The sequence below is a fragment of the Hemicordylus capensis genome, chromosome 6 (assembly GCF_027244095.1).
Source record: "Hemicordylus capensis ecotype Gifberg chromosome 6, rHemCap1.1.pri, whole genome shotgun sequence".
In the NCBI taxonomy this organism is placed as follows: domain Eukaryota; kingdom Metazoa; phylum Chordata; class Lepidosauria; order Squamata; family Cordylidae; genus Hemicordylus; species Hemicordylus capensis.
Window position 1 is genome coordinate 99,900,884 of NC_069662.1, and position 18,229 is coordinate 99,919,112.

Consider the following 18,229-nt stretch of genomic DNA (forward strand, 5'->3'; position numbering starts at 1 on the left):
GGAGGTGGCAGCAGCAACAGTGTGTCATCAGTGCAGTATTACCTTGTTAATGGGAAGCTATAGATGTAGCCTGTGCTTGTTCTCTCAGACATCCTGATGCTAAACATTTTCTGCCAGCATATTTATAAAATGCTTTATAAATAGCAAGTATGATTATTGGTGGCCTACTACATCTCGGAACTGGGCCTTTTCTGCAGCTGCTCCTGGTCTATGGAATGCACTCCTGGCAGATATCCGCAGTTTAGGCTTGCTGTCAGCCTTTAAGAGAGCCCTAAAAACCTATTTATTTGGCCTGGCCTTCCAAGGCTTATAAAGTGTTGTTGTTTTTAAAAGTATTTTAATTGGTTTTAAATGGTTTAAATCATTTTTGAATTGTTTTTATATTGTTTTAGCATTGTTTTAATTGTGGGTTTTATGTCTTTTTAAAAGTTATTGTACACTGCCCAGAGCCTCTGGATGGGGTGGTTTATAAATGTAATAAATAATAATAATAATAATACATACCCCCAGTGAGGCACTACCTTGGCGTGGTTGTGGGGCTTGTGTGCTCTGAGGAAGGTGAGAGCTATGCCAGAGGTCCAACCATACTGGACAGGTCTCACCAGAGGAGCCAGACAAAGAGTGCCTCTCCCATCAACAATATGGTGAGACGTAACTTTAATAAATCTATACCAGATCGGTTGTCGCCCGGGTCAACAAGGACCGTGCCAGGTGCTATAGTCCCTGGACATCTGGTGGCAAGTGGGCAACAGGACTCAGGATCTTCAGTTGAGCAACCAGGGCTGGAGACTGCAAGGTTACTGGAAGAAACGTCGCTTAACCAAAAAAAAAACAAAAACAAAAAATGAAAAATGCCAACAAGGAAATAATGATCTGCTATTACAAGTCTAGTCCAACTAGAAGAGGTTATTTAAAAAGAATGTACCAAATTTGGAAAGAGAAACATCCAGATACAGAAATAACAGAACAAAGGTTAGCAGACCAGAGAAGATTCATTATAAGAAATAAAATATTCACAGGAGTTGAGCTGGAAGAACTGCAAAGAGCAACACAGGCTCAAGATATGGAAGAAGAATTACCACCAATTGAAGAAGTTGCTCAGGCGCAGGTGGAGGAGGTGTTGGAAATCGAGGATGCCACTGTTGCTGAACTGTTTCAAAATCAAAACCAGGCAACCGCCCCTTTGCCTTCACCTCAAAAACCCAAATGCCGTTTAACAGAAAAGCAACAAGAACTAAAGCAAAAAATAACTGAGCGCATGAACCAAACAACCACCAGGGTTCGACTTCCAGCTCTAAAAACAGTTGCCAAAAAACAACTTGCTCAGGCATTAAAAGATGTCAATGCTGCACTTGCAGAAACAACAACCAATAATTTGCAAGAAACAAACCAACTAATGTACAGTGCAGCAACAATAACAACACAAGAGCTCGGATATAAGATCAGTGGACCTGTCAAAAAAGAAAGCAGTACATCACCTAAATGGAAGATTAGATTAGAAAATAAAATCTCCAGGCTTAGATCAGATGCTAGTAAATTGAAAGATATGAAAGACAAGAAGCTGAAGAATGAAAACACCAAACAGTATCTGATCCAAAAATACCACCTAGATTCAAGGAAAATTAGAGAAGTCCTGGAAATAATAAAGCAGCAAATAACAGCAGTGTCAAAGAAGATTAGCAGATATGAAGCCAGAATTACACAACACAGGCAGAATCTCCAATTCCAGTCGAATCAGAGACGTTTCTACCAAAGCATAGAAGGAGAAACTGCAAGAAACGTAGAAACACCAAATAAAGAAGAAACAGTGCAATTCTGGGGGAAATTATGGGACAATCCAATAGATTATAATAAAAAAGCAGGCTGGATGAAAGAGGTCAAAAAATGTAACCAACAAATGCAAGATCTAATAATAACACCAGAATTAATAAGTGAAAGAGCAAATAAAATTAAAAATTGGACTGCACCAGGCGACGATGAACTGCATGGCTTTTGGCTTAAACACCTAACAAGCCTTCATAAACAACTATCAAAACAGTTCAATCACATTTTGCAAGGAGGTGATATTGAACAATGGCTAACAACTGGGAAAACTCATCTCATCATGAAAGACCCAGCAAAAGGTGCAGTTCCAAGTAATTATAGACCGATAACCTGCCTGCCAACCATGTGCAAATTATTAACTGGAATAATAGCAGATGAAGTGATACAACACTTATTAACTAACAAACAGCTTCCAGTTGAACAGAAAGGAAATTGCCCAAACACCAGAGGCACAAAAGACCAGCTGCTGATTGACAAAATGATTTTAGATATCTGCAAGAGAAGAAAAACAAATCTAAACGTTGCAAGGATTGACTACAAGAAAGCCTTTGATTCATTGCCTCACACATGGATACTAAAATGTTTAGAAACAACTGGTGTCAGCAAAAACATTCAGATATTTATAAAAAAAGCAATGAGCATGTGGAGTACACAGTTAACAATCAATGGCGAGACACTTGGACAGGTTAGCATTAGAAGAGGCATTTTCCAAGGGGACTCACTATCCCCTCTGTTGTTTGTAATCGCCATGACCCCACTTTCACAATACTAAACAAAACAGGCCTCGGATACCAAACATCTAAAACATCAAGTAAAATCAACCATCTGCTGTACATGGATGATCTGAAGTTGTATGGAAAGTCCCAGTCAGAAATTGAATCACTGCTAAACACTGTCCGTATATTCAGTAGCAGTATAGCAATGGAGTTTGGACTAGACAAGTGTGCTGCATTAATAATGAACAGAGGGAAAATAAGAAAAACAGAAGGAATAGAACTGCCCAATGGAAGCAAGATCAAGAACTTGGAAGAGAAAGAACATTACAAATACTTGGGCATTCTCCAGGCTGATAACATTGCACACACTGAAGTTAAAAGAAAAATAGGAAGTGAATACATCAGGAGAGTTAGAAAAATCCTCAAGTCCAAACTCAATGGCAGGAACACCATACAAGCCATAAACACCTGGCCTATACCTGTTATCAGATACACTGCAGGAATAATAGACTAGACCCAGGCAGAGCTAGAGACGCTGGATCGTAAGACCAGGAAAATCATGACCATCAATCATGCTCTGTACCCCCGCAGTGATGTAGATAGGCTATACCTCCCTCGCAGCTCAGGTGGAAGAGGAATGCTGCAAGTCCATCAAAGAGTAGAGGAGGAGAAAAGAGGCCTTGAAGAATATATCAAGGACAGTGAAGAAGATGCACTTCAAATGGTCAATAACAAGAAACTATTCAACACCAATGAAAGAAAGCAGGCCTACAAGAAAGAACAAGTCAAGAACCAAGCAGAAAAATGGAAAAATAAGCCCCTGCATGGTCAATATTTGCACAATATAAGTGGAAAATCAGACATCAGCAAGACCTGGCAATGGCTTAAGAATGGTTACTTGAAGAAAGAAACAGAGGGTTTAATACTGGCTGCGCAAGAACAGGCACTAAGAACAAATGCAATAAGAGCAAAAGTAGAAAAGTCAACAACAAACAGCAAGTGCCGCCTTTGTAAAGAAGCAGATGAAACAGTGGACCACCTAATCAGCTGTTGTAAAAAGATTGCACAGATGACTACAAACAAAGGCATGACAAGGTAGCAGGGATGATACACTGGAACATCTGCAAAAAATACAAGCTACCTGTAGCCAAAAATTGGTGGGACCATAAAATTGAAAAAGTTGAAGAAAATGAAGATGTAAAAATATTATGGGACTTCCGACTACAAACAGACAAACATCTGCCACACAATACACCAGATATAACTGTAGTCGAGAAAGAAAAACAAGTGAAAATAATTGACATAGCAATACCAGGGGATAGCAGAATAGAAGAAAAAGAAATAGAAAAAAATCACCAAATACAAAGATCTACAAATTGAAATTGAAAGGCTGTGGCAGAAAAAGACCCAAATAATCCCAGTGGTAATTGGCACCCTGGGTGCAGTTCCAAAAGACCTTGAAGAGCACTTCAACACCATAGGGACCACAGAAATCACCATCAGCCAATTACAAAAAGCAGCTTTACTGGGAACAGCCTATATTCTGCAACATATCTATAATAATAACAGCAGCAATATTGATAATAAAATCCAGCCATCCCAGATCCTTGGGAAGGACTCAATGTCTGGATAAAACAAACCAGTCAATAACACCTGTCTGACTGTGTAAACAAGAAAGATAGTAATAATACATCAGCACTGAAGATGCACTGGCCCTGCTATTGAGACTTTTCTTAAAATGTGTTGGAATCATGAGTCCCCTGCTAACTGAGCAAAGAGGCACCTTTTAAAAGTAGTGATTCTCTTTATTTAGCAGGGGGAGAGCAACTGGCCCTATCCACCCCCTGCACAGTATCCCTTCAGTGGCTGTTGTTGGTGTCTGTCTTATGTTTCTTTTTTAGATTGTGAGCCCTTTGGGGACTGGGGGCCATTTTATTTATTTATTTATTGTATATCTATGTAAACCACCTTGGGAAGCTTTGTTGAAAAGTGGTATATAAATATTTGTTGTATTTGTATGAGATAGTCTTTTAGGAGTTATTACCATGCTTATAATTCTGAATTTCTTATTACATAAATAAGAACAGCCCTGCTGGATCAGGCCCAAGGCCCATCTAGTCCAGCATCCTGTTTCCCACAGTTGCCCACCAGATGCTGCTGGAAAGCCCACAGGCAGGAGCTCAAATCATGCTCTCTCCTCTGCTATTACTCCCCTGCAACTAGTATTCAGAGGCATCCTGCCTCTGGAGCAGGAGGTGACCTATAGCCCTCCAACTAGAAGCCATTGATAGACCTCACCTCCATGAAGTTATCCATATCCCTCTTAAAGCCATGCAGGTTGTTGGCTGTCACCACATCTCGTGGCAGAAAATTCCACAAGTGAATTGGGTGTTGTGTGAAAAAGTATTTCCCTTGGTTGTTCCTAAATTTCTTGGCAATCAATTTCATGGGGTGACCCTGGTTCTAGTGTTATGTGAGAGAGAGAATAATTTCTCTCTATCCACTTTCTCCACACCATGCATGATTTTATAGACCTCTCATCATGTCTCCTCGCAGTCGTCTTTTTTCTAAACTAAATAGCCCCAGGTGTTGTAGCCTTTCCTCATAAGGAAGGTGCTCTAGGCCCCTGATCATCTTGATTGTCCTCTTCTGCACCTTTTCCAGTTCTACAATGTCCTCCTTTAGGTATGGTGACCAGAACTGTACGCAGTACTCCAGGCGCGGCTGCACCATAGTTTTGTATAAGACTATTATAATATTAGCAGTATTATTTTCAACCCCCTTCCTAATGATCCCTATCATGGAACTGGCCTTTTTCACCTCTCTCTGGGAAGGGAGAAAGACAGTCCTATAATGGTTGTGGGTGTGTGCGCCAATCCTAGTCTTTTAAGGCCAGGATTGGTGGTGCTAACAGTTGCAATCTGTTGCAGAAAGAGAATGTAGTGCTATTCATTAACTTATTTGACCGCCATTCCCAGTTTTAAATGTACATTTAAATGCCTCTAATAACTTAGGTGCTGTTGCTTTAACCATGAAACATTGGCTCATGAAACAGCATCATACCACGGATTATGATACATTTATTAGTTAAAATAACTTTCCCCGTTTTTTGCACTCTCCTAAAATGCAGTGTCCCTCATTTAAACTTGGCTTAAGCATCTTAGAATTGAAAAGCATGCAGAAAATGGACATGAAAATTATTTTTGTTTGACATTTAGGGAACAGCACAGCCAATGTTAAATGCCAACTGTAAAACAGAAGATGGACTTCAAATCATTCTGTCTTTTGAAAGAAAATATTAGAATACATCTTTTCAAAAACTATACTCACAAGAGAGAAATAAGTAAAACACAAATAATCATGCATTATTTTTTTACATTTTAAAGAGCAAGAGAGCTTCACAAATCACTCAGAGAAGGCAGGGACAGAGGTAACATCTTCAAATACTCCCAGCCGACCTAGTAATCTCTTTGAAACTGAGAAGAGAACAGCTGTGACACCTCTTGATATGAACCGGTTCCAGAGTAAAGCTTTCCAGACTATTTTGCACCATATTGGTAGGAAGCCAAGCCCTCCAGCAGAGGGGAAACCATTACAGAAAGAGCCATCTCTGCATCTGGACACACCATCCAAATTTTTATCTAAAGACAAGCTCTTTAAGCCTTCTTTTGATGTCAAGGTAAATGTCTTGGAAATCTTGTTCCAGTATTGAATGTTTTGGGTACAATACTGCTAGTAGGTGGCATGTCAATAACAATGGTTACCATATTCGTGGAAGTTTTTGCTGTGCTTGGAAAGGGAATGGAATTTGCTTTTTGCTTAGTTATAATTTTGTACTACCTTTTAATATTAATAGTAGATATAATATCTGTAAAAAATAAACCAAAAATACTGAACCAAATACTGTACACTTAAGAAAAATATCAACCCTCTTGATACCTTGCATGACTAAAAGGGTTCTTCTACTGTATGCCTGGAATACTAGGTGTTACATACTAGGTGTACATAATAACAATATTATTTGTTTCCTCTTCTCATTCTGGTAAAATTGGTGAAGAGCACCTAGAAAGCCCATTTTATTTTTATTTTATTTTATTTTATTTTATTTTATTTTATTTAAAACATTTCTATACCACCCAAAACTTGAGTCTCTAGGGCCGGCGGTTTACAATTAAAATCAATTAAAACATTTAAAACCCAATATTAAAACTATTAAAACTATAAATCTAATTAAAAGGCCATTTTTTCTTTAGGCAAGTTCAGGGGATTGGATGTGTCTGGTGGGAATTCTGACATTTACAGCATCTTGCTTTTGAAACTGCTACTCAAAGTGGCATGCGAAGGAGATACAGTTCATAAAACAAAACCAGTCATATAGTTGGGCTTGCTTTTGTTTGTTTCTTTCTGAAGCAAACTTGAAGGAAAGCATTTAGTTTTGGAAGAAGTCATGAATACACTGAAAAATGTTTGAATACATTGAAATGTTGTTATAAAATCATGACAGTTATCTCACAGTTAATGAGTATTGCCTATTTTGAAATTTTCTGAGGAAAAGTTCCTTGTGAAATTTTATTATCTAAAATACATTAGCTAAATTTTATTATCTAAAATACATTGACTTTTGGTTTGTATTTGACTTTATGTGGAAAAACTAAGCCATGGGTCAGCATTTAGATTAGTCATGACTAAACAACACTGACATAACTGAAACAAGTTAGTCATGATTAACTTCTTATGTCCTGTTAATTTCAATGGAGCATTCATGACTAACTTAGTCTGGATGCTTCGCATGGATTTTTAGTCTTTGATGGGGAAAATGTAGTAATTAATCATTGTTTCCAATCTGTTTTTGCTTACTCATGATTTTATTGACAATATTGAAAAGTTGGCTCTGAACCTCTATTTGAGTAAAGTAAAGGAAAAGTGTGCCGTCGAGTCAATTTTGACTCCTGGCGCCCACAGAGCCCTGTGGTTGTCTCTGGTAGAATACAGGAGGGGTTTACCATTGCCTCCTCCCACGCAGTATGAGATGATGCCTTTCAGCATCTTCCTATATTGCTGCTGCCCAATATAGGTATCAGTGGGATTTGAACTGGCAACCTTCTGCTAGTTAGTCAAGCATTTCCCCGCTGCGCCACTTAAGGTGATCGAGTATTTGAGTATATTCTTCAAAATAAAGTACATCAGGCTTAGAGATTTTACTGCTTCCCTGCAAAGACAAATGGTACTGTTGATGCTGTTGTCTTGTTTCTTGCCTCTATCTCTGAAGTGGTGTATAAGCATCATACAAAATACTTGGCACAGAAGAAAATAAGGGTGGGGTGTGTGTGGAGCAACCAAACACTTCAGTTGGTTTCTCTGTGCTTGCTTTCTCTGTGCTATCCAGCTAGCCATGGAACGTTGATTGTTGGTGCAATACTGTGCTAGGCTTCTTTTTGTGGTGAGGTTTTAATAGCATGTTTCTCAGGAACATTTGCCTGGCAGGGGGCAGAAAGGACAGCTATGCCTCACTTGCTAAAGATAAGATGTTGTTTTACTTGCTGCATTGTGTACGGTACATTGTGTGCCATGACAGTTAAAGGAAGCACCTTGGATTAGATGTTGGTAAACTGAATTACTACCTTCTAATTAATTATTTTTCAGGATGCTCTAGCAGCTTTGGAAACTCCAGGGGGCCCTAACCAACGGGTCAGAAAACCAAGTACTCCCCTTTCAGAAGTCATTGGTCGGAACTTAAAACTGGCTTTAGCAAACAGCACTCGGCAAGCAGCTGTTCTCACCGCCAGTCCTCAGCTGAAGGCAGCACCTCAAAGAGTGGTAGGCTCAGGTTTTCCTTGTATCGTAGGCTCAATTAAGCAAGTACAATGTTCATTAGTTGAACTTCTGAATATTGTTCATTTGTACATGAAGAAATGTTCATCCCAGTAATATTCACATATGGCTTACTGGGGTGAGGAGGGACTTGATTCACCGTTTTGTCTCACCTGGAAGAGGTGAAAAATGTTCCAGTCCACAGATCCCTGCAAGCAGTCATGGGCATAAGCGTATTTTGCTAAACAGATCAATGGTCTGTGTGACCAGCTTTAACAGTGCCAGTCACTTGCTAGGGATGGGCATTGTTCTGGGATAACTTGTATTCAAATCAGTGTTCTTTCTAATTCTTTTCATCTGTGTGCGGAATGGTTTTTGTTCTGGGTGGCAGTATCAAAGCAGTGTGTGTGCATGTGCAGTCAGAATGGGGCCTTCCTGATTCAACCTGAGCGGGATCTAAAATTTACTGAGCTGACATAAAAAAAACATGTGAGCACCCACATGTCCGCATGCCTTAAAGGTTACACTTAACTCAAACCACCACCACCACCTCTACCCCCAATCCTGAAAAATTTATTTAGTGCTGTAGTGTTAATTGTCTGCCTGGGGCTGCTTTCATGTATTTGGTACTGTTGAGTTGTGCTAATGCAAGTTACTGCCTTTCATTTTATTTCATTAAATACTTTAAAGAGTGGAGTTACATTAATGAGTGTGTCTTTGGAAGTGTTGGAAACATTACTCTTGACTCTGTTTTACCTAACTCCATTTGAATAGGAGGAAGAGTTAAAACCTCTAACTGATGTTGTTGTATGTGTGAGTAAGAAGCTTAGTAAAAAGCAGAGTGAACTGAATGCTATTGCTGCTTCCCTTGGAGCAGATTACAGGTATGTGCAATTAACAGAATTATTTGCTGAGATGACTTTGACTTACCTAGCTCTTTCTGATTTGTTTTGCTTTAGTTTGCTATTTTATTCATGTAAATGCTGCAAACCTTCTCCTTTAAAAGTCATTTATCCCATGTCATCTTAGGTTGTGTAAAACTAGGCCTGAAGGCCTCAGAATTGCACTAAAATAAAAGGAGAACATTGGTCAAGGCCTATAGCTCAGAGGTAGGGCACGTGGTTTAAATCTTGGACTCTCTGGCCTCTCCAGTTATAGGATCTTGAGTAATGGGACTGAGAACTACTACTACTATTTATAAACCACTTTTCAACTCAAGTTTCCAAAGCGGTTTACGCAGAAGAATAAATAAATGATGGTCTCCTGTCCCCAAAGGGCTCACAGTCTAAAAATAAACATAAGGAAGACACTAGCAACAGCCACTAGAGGGATGTTGTGTTAGGGCTGGATAGGGAGAAGAGACCTGAGATAGGAGTGAGAAGAGGCCTTTTGCTCAGAAGAGTCCCTGCCTGCCAGAGCAGACAGTACAAAGCTACATGGGCTAATGATCCGACTTGGTATAAGGAAGCTTCCATTTTTCAAATGACACCCCAACTTCTTACTCTAGGGTAGTCCCATTAAGTTACTATCCTGGTGGGATGTAACACAATGAGTAACTGTAGGCCCTAGAAATGTGGCTACGTAATTTTGAACTGGTGGATATTCACTTTTATATTTTTTGGAAGTGAAGGTGTTCAGAGCATCAAAATGATTGATTTCTGATCACCATAATTGCCATTGGAAAAACAGTAGCCTGCAAGGTATTTGCATAGAGGTGTATAAATTCTTCTGCATGAGAAGATGGCAGATATGGGTATTTCTAAGGGCTATTGAAGTTGGGCAGTGGGTGTGGTGCATGCTGAGCCATCATTCTGATAACCATAATGGGCTTTTTCCTCCTAGAAAATGGCAGTTGTTAACATGGAATCGATATCCTTTATCCTAGATGGTGCTTTGATGAAACTGTAACTCATTTCATCTACCAGGGAAAGCAAAACGATAGCAACCGAGAATACAAATCTGCCAAAGAAAGGGGAATACACATTGTGTCAGAGCACTGGCTTTTAGAGGTACGGAGATACCCACTTTGCTTTTTTCTAACGCCTAGCATGGGTGTGTGGGCGGGGGGGAAGTGTGTGAATCAGTTTAAACTTGCATATCATCAATATTCTGTGCATGTCACTCTGCAGTCATAACCTTCACTAATGTAAAGTTTCAGTAATTTTAATTCAAGTACCATGTGTATTATTCCTCTAATATTCATCTGTTTGAAGTCTAGCCTGGCAAGATACATATGCTTGATTTTCAAAACCATATCAACCATTAATAACATTTGTGTATGTGTTAGCAAGACTAGTCACCTGCCCTTTGTCTTCTGATTAAATGAGTACAGCTACCAAAGGGAGTGAGATAACTGTGCTATTCAGTCAGTGAGAAACAGAGTCTCCAAGTAAGATATTAGTAATTGGTGGGGGAGCAGTATGGCCTCATTCAGTAGTGTCACAGTCTTGGTGGCAGTCCAGGGATAGGCCCCTATTAGCTATCCCTGCCCCCCAAATGGCACATGCCTCCTGCCTGCACCAACCATGCGTCTTGTGCCACTGTCAGATGCAGACCGTTGCAGGGGCTGTGGCCAGCACCATGCAGGGGGAACATGTGGCTCCTCACCCACTCCCAGCTGGCGAGCACCTTGTTCGCCAGGTGGGTGTTCTTTCTCTTCCCCACTCCTGGCGAGGCAGAGAAAAGAAAGCACCCAGCTGGTGAACAAAGCAGTGCCCTCTCTGATTTTTTAAATCTGTGTGCAGAATGAGTTTTGTTCTGGGTGGCAGTATCAAGGCAATGTGTGCACACATGTAATCAGAGTGTGGGACCTTCCTGATTCAACCTGAGTGGGATCTGAAATTAACTGAGTGGACATTAAAAAAAAACTTGTGTGCGAGCGCATGTGCACGTGCCTTAGAGGGAATACTGGAACAAAGTGTTCACCAGCTGGAAGGGACTGACAAGCTGTGTCTGTGGCTCCCAGGCGTGAGCATTTCCTTCCCTAGCTGGGTGTTTCCTTTCTGCCCCTCACTCAGAGCAAAGGAGAGAAAGAACACTCAGCTGGCGAACAAAGCACTTGCCAACTGGGAGTGGGTGAGGAGCAGTGTTCCCTCTAATAGAGATTCCCAGATGTTGTTGACTACGACTCCCAGAATCCCCAAGCAAAAGCCATTGCAGCTGGGGATTCTGGACGTTGTAGTCAACATCATTTGGGAATCCCTGTTAGAGGGAACACTGGTGAGGAGCCGTGTGTCAAGTTTCCAACTGGCAAGTGCTTCCTTGGACAGCGGGGCAAGGGCGTGTCTTGGGGAAGAGGCAAGGGAGTGCCATGCCTTTCCCCCAGCGACCCCGGGACATTTGTCCCCCCGCATCTGACAGTGGCTGTGCCCTGGTCTCATCCATGTAGTGGCCGTGAGATTCGTGACTGTCTGGGACCAGAAAAGGAGTGAAAGAACAAAAGACCTCTTTTCCCTGGAGTGGGAAAAGAGGACAGTAACAGTGTAGCACCTTAAATTCCATGCATTGTAGACATGACAGCACATCTTCTGCCTCCTCTTCTACGTTATTCAAGATTATATTGGCAACAAATTCTATACTCATTCCTCCTCATGCCCACTCTGTGAAGCTTGTGGAGCTCTGCAATTTTATTATTTCCCTCCTCCCTGTATGTGGTAACAGACAGGGCTGAAAAGGAGTGAAAAGTGTAAAGCATTGCTTACTGTTGTATTCCAGTGGCTTTGGCTACTGTTTACAAACTTTCCCCCTCTTCTGCCCACAGAAGCATTACATGCATCTGATGAACTGGGCTCTTGTTCATGAGGGCTTATGCCACAATAGAATAGTTAAGTCTATTCTTTTCCAAAGAACCTTTGAGGAACATATGTGGTATTCTACTGAGCAGAAAGGGGGGAAAGAGTTTTCTTTTTATCAAAAAGTATATTGCTCACTTTCTTGCTTGAGGTTTGCAGCATTAATTCCATCCCCGCCCCCTTAACTTCTTCCTATTATCATTTTCCAGAGTGCACAAGAATATAAACGACTGCCTGAAGCTCTTTATCCTCACACATACAATCCTAAAATGAGTTTGGACATTAGCAGCGTACAAGATGACAGATGCTCAAGTAGGCGTGACTCAGCTGGGAAGGAAGACGAGGTATAGTAGATGCAATTCCCCCCCCCCTTTTAAAAATTTGTTATGAGTATCTTAAGCTGGACAAATAAATAACAAAACAGCAAATAGATTTATGAATTGTTTTTACTTAGATTATATTGATTCTGAAATCTATTTGATTGTGAAAGTTTCAGGTTTGTGTGGTGATATTATAGCGGTTACAACATAAAATTTAAAAAAACATGGAGTATTAAATCACAGTTTAAAAGCCCTAACGATATGACAGATATTGATAGCCTCCTCAAACTCTTCATATTGGAAGTCTAAAAATAGCTTTGCTTCTGTGTATTTGCTCAAGGGAGTATTTTCAATTTATAAGTGAAGTTTTTATATTGTCTCATGTTAAATATCAACACAAATTGCTGTCTTTTTGGTCCAAGATATATAATACCTGAATCTCCTGTTTCAGATTATTTCAGATGATGATGCAGAAGATGTTACTACTGACCAAATAAACGAGGCAGCTGCTATAGAAAAAGATGATGCATCAAAAGGAGGTGACTTTTTTGTGCACATTATTGTATGGCTTGGCATCTAGCATCTTGAATTTTGTGGAATATAGAAGGGGGAAGTGAAAAGGGGACCTATTTGGATTTAGTTGTGTGGAATATGGTAGAACATTAATATACTGATGATTCTCTTGTATCCAAGTTTTAACACAGACCCTGGAAATGAGGGAAAACTTTCAGCGTCAGCTACAAGAAATAATGACTGCAACATCACTAGCAAAACTGCAAGGACGGAGGAGGTCTCTGCCTAGGAATGGTTTTGATAATTCTCCGACAACTCCTGATGGCCCTCGTGCACGTAATGGCCGTAGTAGAGTCTTGGAAGCGCTAAGGTACTAGCTAACTGGCATGTGAATATATCTAAGGTTTTGGACTGCAGTCCTAGAAAGCTACACATATGCAGCGGGGCGTGTGTGTGTGTAATACCTCTTTTTTGACATTTCTGCTGCTGCAGCTGCTTACTTGGCTGTATGGTGAGATCCTCAGTTGGAAAGTGGCTTGCCTGTTCCTTCATGTGCGTATCTGCAGTAGAAGACTTTAGACAGTCAGCTGTACATAATTCTCCCATGTGCGCATGCAAGACAGTTTCTGGGATTACAGTCTTGATTTGCTTGTTCGGGGTTTTGATATTTATGAACATCACAAGAAAGTAAATTCTTCTAATTGCTTTTCAATATTGCTAGACATACTATGTTGTGAATAATGGGTTGGATCCCACATACTGTGTGCAGAAGAAAGTTTGCACAAAGGGACTTCATCCTCCTCCTTCTCAGAGCAACCCCCCACACCCCCAAAAAACGACCTCGCCTGAGGATTGGAAGGCCTCCCCCTGAGGCTAGACGAGGACTTGAAGGCCCATGCCTCCCATTAGGGGCAGGCATGGTGTGAATTGGCTAACATTTGTGCCACCCCTGCTTTTCTTGCCAGTTGGTAAACTGCTCTCGCTCATCAGCCAGTGGTGAGGCAGAGAGAGTTTTTCTGAACACAGATTAACCTTATTGGAAGCAAAACCAACTGCATCAGGTGAGGAGGATCTACATCTAGTCCCTAAAATTGCAAGCATGGTGTTTCTGCACCTTGACAGGTAATTAATGCTGTGAGCCTATCATAGTGCTAACATACCTGTTCAGAGGGGAGAGGGAGCAATCTAGTGTCAGTCTCTTTGCTCCTTCATTTTTCAACATGGTGGCTGGAGCTATTCAGTAACATTCCTGAACACAGATCTGCAGCTTTTGGCTACATTTATTCCCTGTATCCAGAGTCAGAGAAAATAGTGTCTCCCTCTCCATAACTGCTCATCTATGTCTTCCTAGTATATAGATCTTCCTCTCTAATCTTGTTATATGCCTTTCTTTCCCGTGTCTTTCACTATAAATGATTTAGTTTAGTATTATTGTGAGCCCATCCTCAAAGCTCTAGTGAAGGAGAACGTCCTGTTCTTCAGAAGTTATGCCAATAGTAAAATATGCAACTGTGTAAAATATGTAAAGAAAGTAAATTATTACCATTTTGGCTGAGGTGTATATTTTGGTTTTCTTGAGGAATTTGGATGTTGTGGTTTCAGAAATTGTGTAGATTTATTATTGATTTCTATACCCCCCCCCTTCCAAAAATGGTTCAAGGAGGTTTACACAGAGAAATAATAAATAAGACAGATCCCTGTCCCCAAAGGGCTCACAATCTAAAAAGAAACATAAGATAGACACCAGCAACAGTCATTGGAGGTACTGTGCTGGGGCTGGATAGGGCCAGTTACTCTTCCCCTGCTAAATCAAGAGAATCAGCACGTTAAAAGGTGCCTCTTTGCCAAATTAGCAGGACTTATCCTTAAAATTGAAGTGTAACATTTCTAGCTATACTGATAAAAGGTTACAATCTGACACAGAATTAAGTTTAATGTTGGATTGTGGTTAATAAGTTTTCTATTGCTGTAGTGTAGACTATAACCTTCATGTACTGAATATCCATATTGTGCACGTTTTCATTATTTATTTTGTTCCTCAGGCAGTCCCGTCAGGTAACACTTGATGTCAACACAGAGCCATCCCAGAATGAACAGATTATTTGGGATGACCCCACTGCAAGAGAAGAGAGAGCGAGGCTTGCCAACAATCTGCAGTGGCCCAGTAGTCTTTCTCAGTGTTCTGAACAAATTCAGACGAACGCAGTGAACACAGGGGACTCCTCATTTAGGAAGTCCTTGACTGATAGAGAAATTGCTGACATGGGTAAGATGATAATACAAGTGGTTGAGTTGGACAGCAATCTTTGATTCTAAGTTGGCATTACAGTGTAAGGAAGGTATCCATGAGATCTGTTTTTCAAAGAATAGTGATGATGTCAGTTGCCTCTACCATTTTTTATTTGACTAATTGGCAAATGCCTCAATACTTTCCTTAAGAACAGCCCTGCTGAATCAGGACCAAGGTCTATCTAGTCCAGCATCCTGTTTCACACAGTGGCCCACCAGATGCCCCTGAGAAGCCCTCAGACAAGAAGAGATGGCATGCCATCTCTTCAGCTGTTGCTCCCCTGCACCTGGTATTTAGAGGCATCTTATCTCTAAGGCTGGAGGTGGCCTGTAGCCACCAGTCTAGTAGCCATTGATAGACCTGTGCTCCATTAATTTGTCTAAGCCCCTTTTAAAGCCAACCAAGCTAGTGGCCATCACCACATCCCTTGGCAGAGAATTCCATAGATTAAATACATTCTGTGAGAAAAAGTACTTCCTTGTGTTGGTCCTAAATTTCCTGGTCATCAATATCATGGGGTGACCCTTGGTTCTAGTGTTGTAAGAGGGGGAGAAACATTTCTCTCTGTCTACTCTCTCTACTTCAGGCATAATTTTATAATCTCTACCATGTCTCTCCGTCATCGCCTCTTTTCCAAACTAAAAAGCCCAAAATGCAGTAGCCCTGCCTCATAAGGAAGGTGCTCCAGGCCCCTGATCATCTTGGATTCCCTCTTCTGCACCTTTTTGAGTTCTACAATGTCCTTAAGATACTTGATTATGACATGGTATGTTTTTGTATGGCTGAAATCCTGACTAATAGTGCACTTGTGGGAGGACGTTGGTTAAAACTTCCTCCTCTTTAGTACCTAATATCTTCTGAGCCCCGGTGGCCTCATGATTAAATGTAGTAGAATGAGCAAATTGACTAATCTCTTTATCCATTTGTTCTACCTTTTTTTAAATTCTCCCAATTACTCAACCAACACATACTTTCAACAAGAACAATCTCCATCGCCAAATCAACATTTCCTTCATTTGTTTGCAGTTCAGATATAGCTAGTTTATGGTCCAAAGACCAATCCAAAACAGGACTTGGAAGGTCTGTGGACTTAGTGTCTGTGCTCCCTTTAGTGGAGAAAAAGATAGAATTTTAGTTTGTCTTTTCCTTCTCAAGGACAAATCACTTTCCATGGGGCAAGGGCGAGGGAGAACCCTAGATCCCTATAACCTTGTCTATTAAGAACCATTATTTGAACATCCAAAAACCTATAGTAAATAATTACGAACATAGGAAACTGCCATATACTGGGTCAGACTATTTGTCTATCTAGCTCAGTATTGTCTTCACAGACTGGCAGCGGCTTCTCCAAGGTTGCAGGCAGGAATCTCTCTCAGCTCTATCTTGGAGAAGCCAGGGAGGGAACTTGGAACCTTCTGCTCTTCCCAGAGCAGCTCCATCCCCGGAGGGGAATATCTTACAGTGCTCACACTTCTAGTCTCCCTTTCACATGCTACCAGGGCAGACCCTGCTTAGCTCAGGGGACAAGTCATGCTTGCTACCACAAGACCATCTCTCCTTTCTAAGGGCTTTTTAATTATCCCAGCCTACCAATTAAAAAAAACCCCCAACTTTCTCTCCAATAGGACAATTATATATTCTTTGTACCAAGCAATCAGATAAAACAGTCACATAGATCTAATATAACTGTTGCTTTTGCCCACAGGCTGCACACAACAGGCGAAGAGCCAAAGGCTTGCGCCCTTGGCAAGCCAGGTTCTTAAAGAGGCCTCTGGAAGAGTGAGGGCGAACAAGCAAGCTCTCAGCAAGCAGCCACAGCTGCGCAGATTTCCCAGTGTTCCTTTGCTTGCTGCAGCCTCTGCCCTTGGCAAGCCAGTTTTATAAGCTGCTGTTTATGAAGGGTCAGACTTAAATAATATATGCATTTTTCTCTCCTCATGGTCTTATTCAGAGAACTGTTCAATTCTCTCTTGGTCTTTAAGTATACAAAATCATGCAGTAATGACCCTCATTTATTTATTTTTTATTTCTCTATGTAAACCATTTTGGAATATATTTTTTTGAAAAGCGGTATATAAATAGTTGTTGTAGTTGTCGTAATGATTTTCTGCTTTATAGGTGCTGATGAGTCTGTGAAAACAGTTGAGGCCCCAAGGCTTCCTGCCTGTGGAAATTCAGAAACTTCTATAAAAGGCTATGATCTGATCTCAACACCATTGGCTCCTGCTATTGCTTTTTCATTAGCAAATCCTCCTGTGGCTCCCCAACTCAGAGAAAAAGTATGCTATACAGAAGGATGCTGAAAATAGATTTCTACTTGCATTGAGATATTGTACTCCAGTATATTTGTGTTTCAGCTGCCATTGGAATCTGTCAGTTATTTAATCTTAAATTACAGATAACAGATTAGAACAGACAGCAAACATTTTTATTTCGATAACTTATCAGAAATTTCTTTTAAATCATTTCTGTAGCCTAGTTTGTCCTGCTAGCTCAAGAGGAAGCATTGAAAGTTTGAAGCATGAGAGGAACTACCTGAGGTTCGTTTAGTTAAAATAATTTTATTCTGAGGAGCAGTAGTTCAAGAATTAGCTTTATTAGGATTTGAAAGGTCGAAATATTTGGTCTGTCAACCAAGACAAAGAATTAAAATCTAATCTTGTGCAACAATCTGGCTTTATGCTGCTAAATCTGCTGGCTTCCTCCACTTTCTGTGTTTCATACAGAAAGACTTTTCCTCTGGCATGTTAATAGACTATACTTCATTAGAGAAAAAGGCTTTTACTGTAAGTTTAGTTTATCATTAAGCAGAGATGAACACTAACATCAAAGCTTTTTTACAACAAAATTTGACCAAACCTTCCCTCCATTGACTTTCCAAAAACTGTCATACATTTTGAGACTGTATTAAGTTTTATTTGGGAACATGGATACTTGGGAGACAAATCACACATCAGATTCATT

The 18,229-nt window shown here is 40.5% G+C and overlaps 1 protein-coding gene across 2 annotated transcripts in view; it reads left to right on the top strand.

Moving 5' to 3' along the window:
- Window positions 1-18,229, top strand: part of TOPBP1 (DNA topoisomerase II binding protein 1) — a 50,708-nt gene that overhangs the window by 21,231 nt on the left and 11,248 nt on the right. For both annotated transcript variants that reach the window (XM_053259714.1, XM_053259715.1), the window contains exons 14-22: window positions 5,927-6,219; window positions 8,184-8,357; window positions 9,126-9,235; window positions 10,237-10,360; window positions 12,352-12,486; window positions 12,914-13,001; window positions 13,156-13,345; window positions 15,018-15,241; window positions 17,384-17,544. In XM_053259714.1, the coding sequence (XP_053115689.1) occupies window positions 5,927-6,219; window positions 8,184-8,357; window positions 9,126-9,235; window positions 10,237-10,360; window positions 12,352-12,486; window positions 12,914-13,001; window positions 13,156-13,345; window positions 15,018-15,241; window positions 17,384-17,544 (1,499 nt within the window). The remainder of the gene's footprint in view (window positions 1-5,926; window positions 6,220-8,183; window positions 8,358-9,125; window positions 9,236-10,236; window positions 10,361-12,351; window positions 12,487-12,913; window positions 13,002-13,155; window positions 13,346-15,017; window positions 15,242-17,383; window positions 17,545-18,229) is intronic.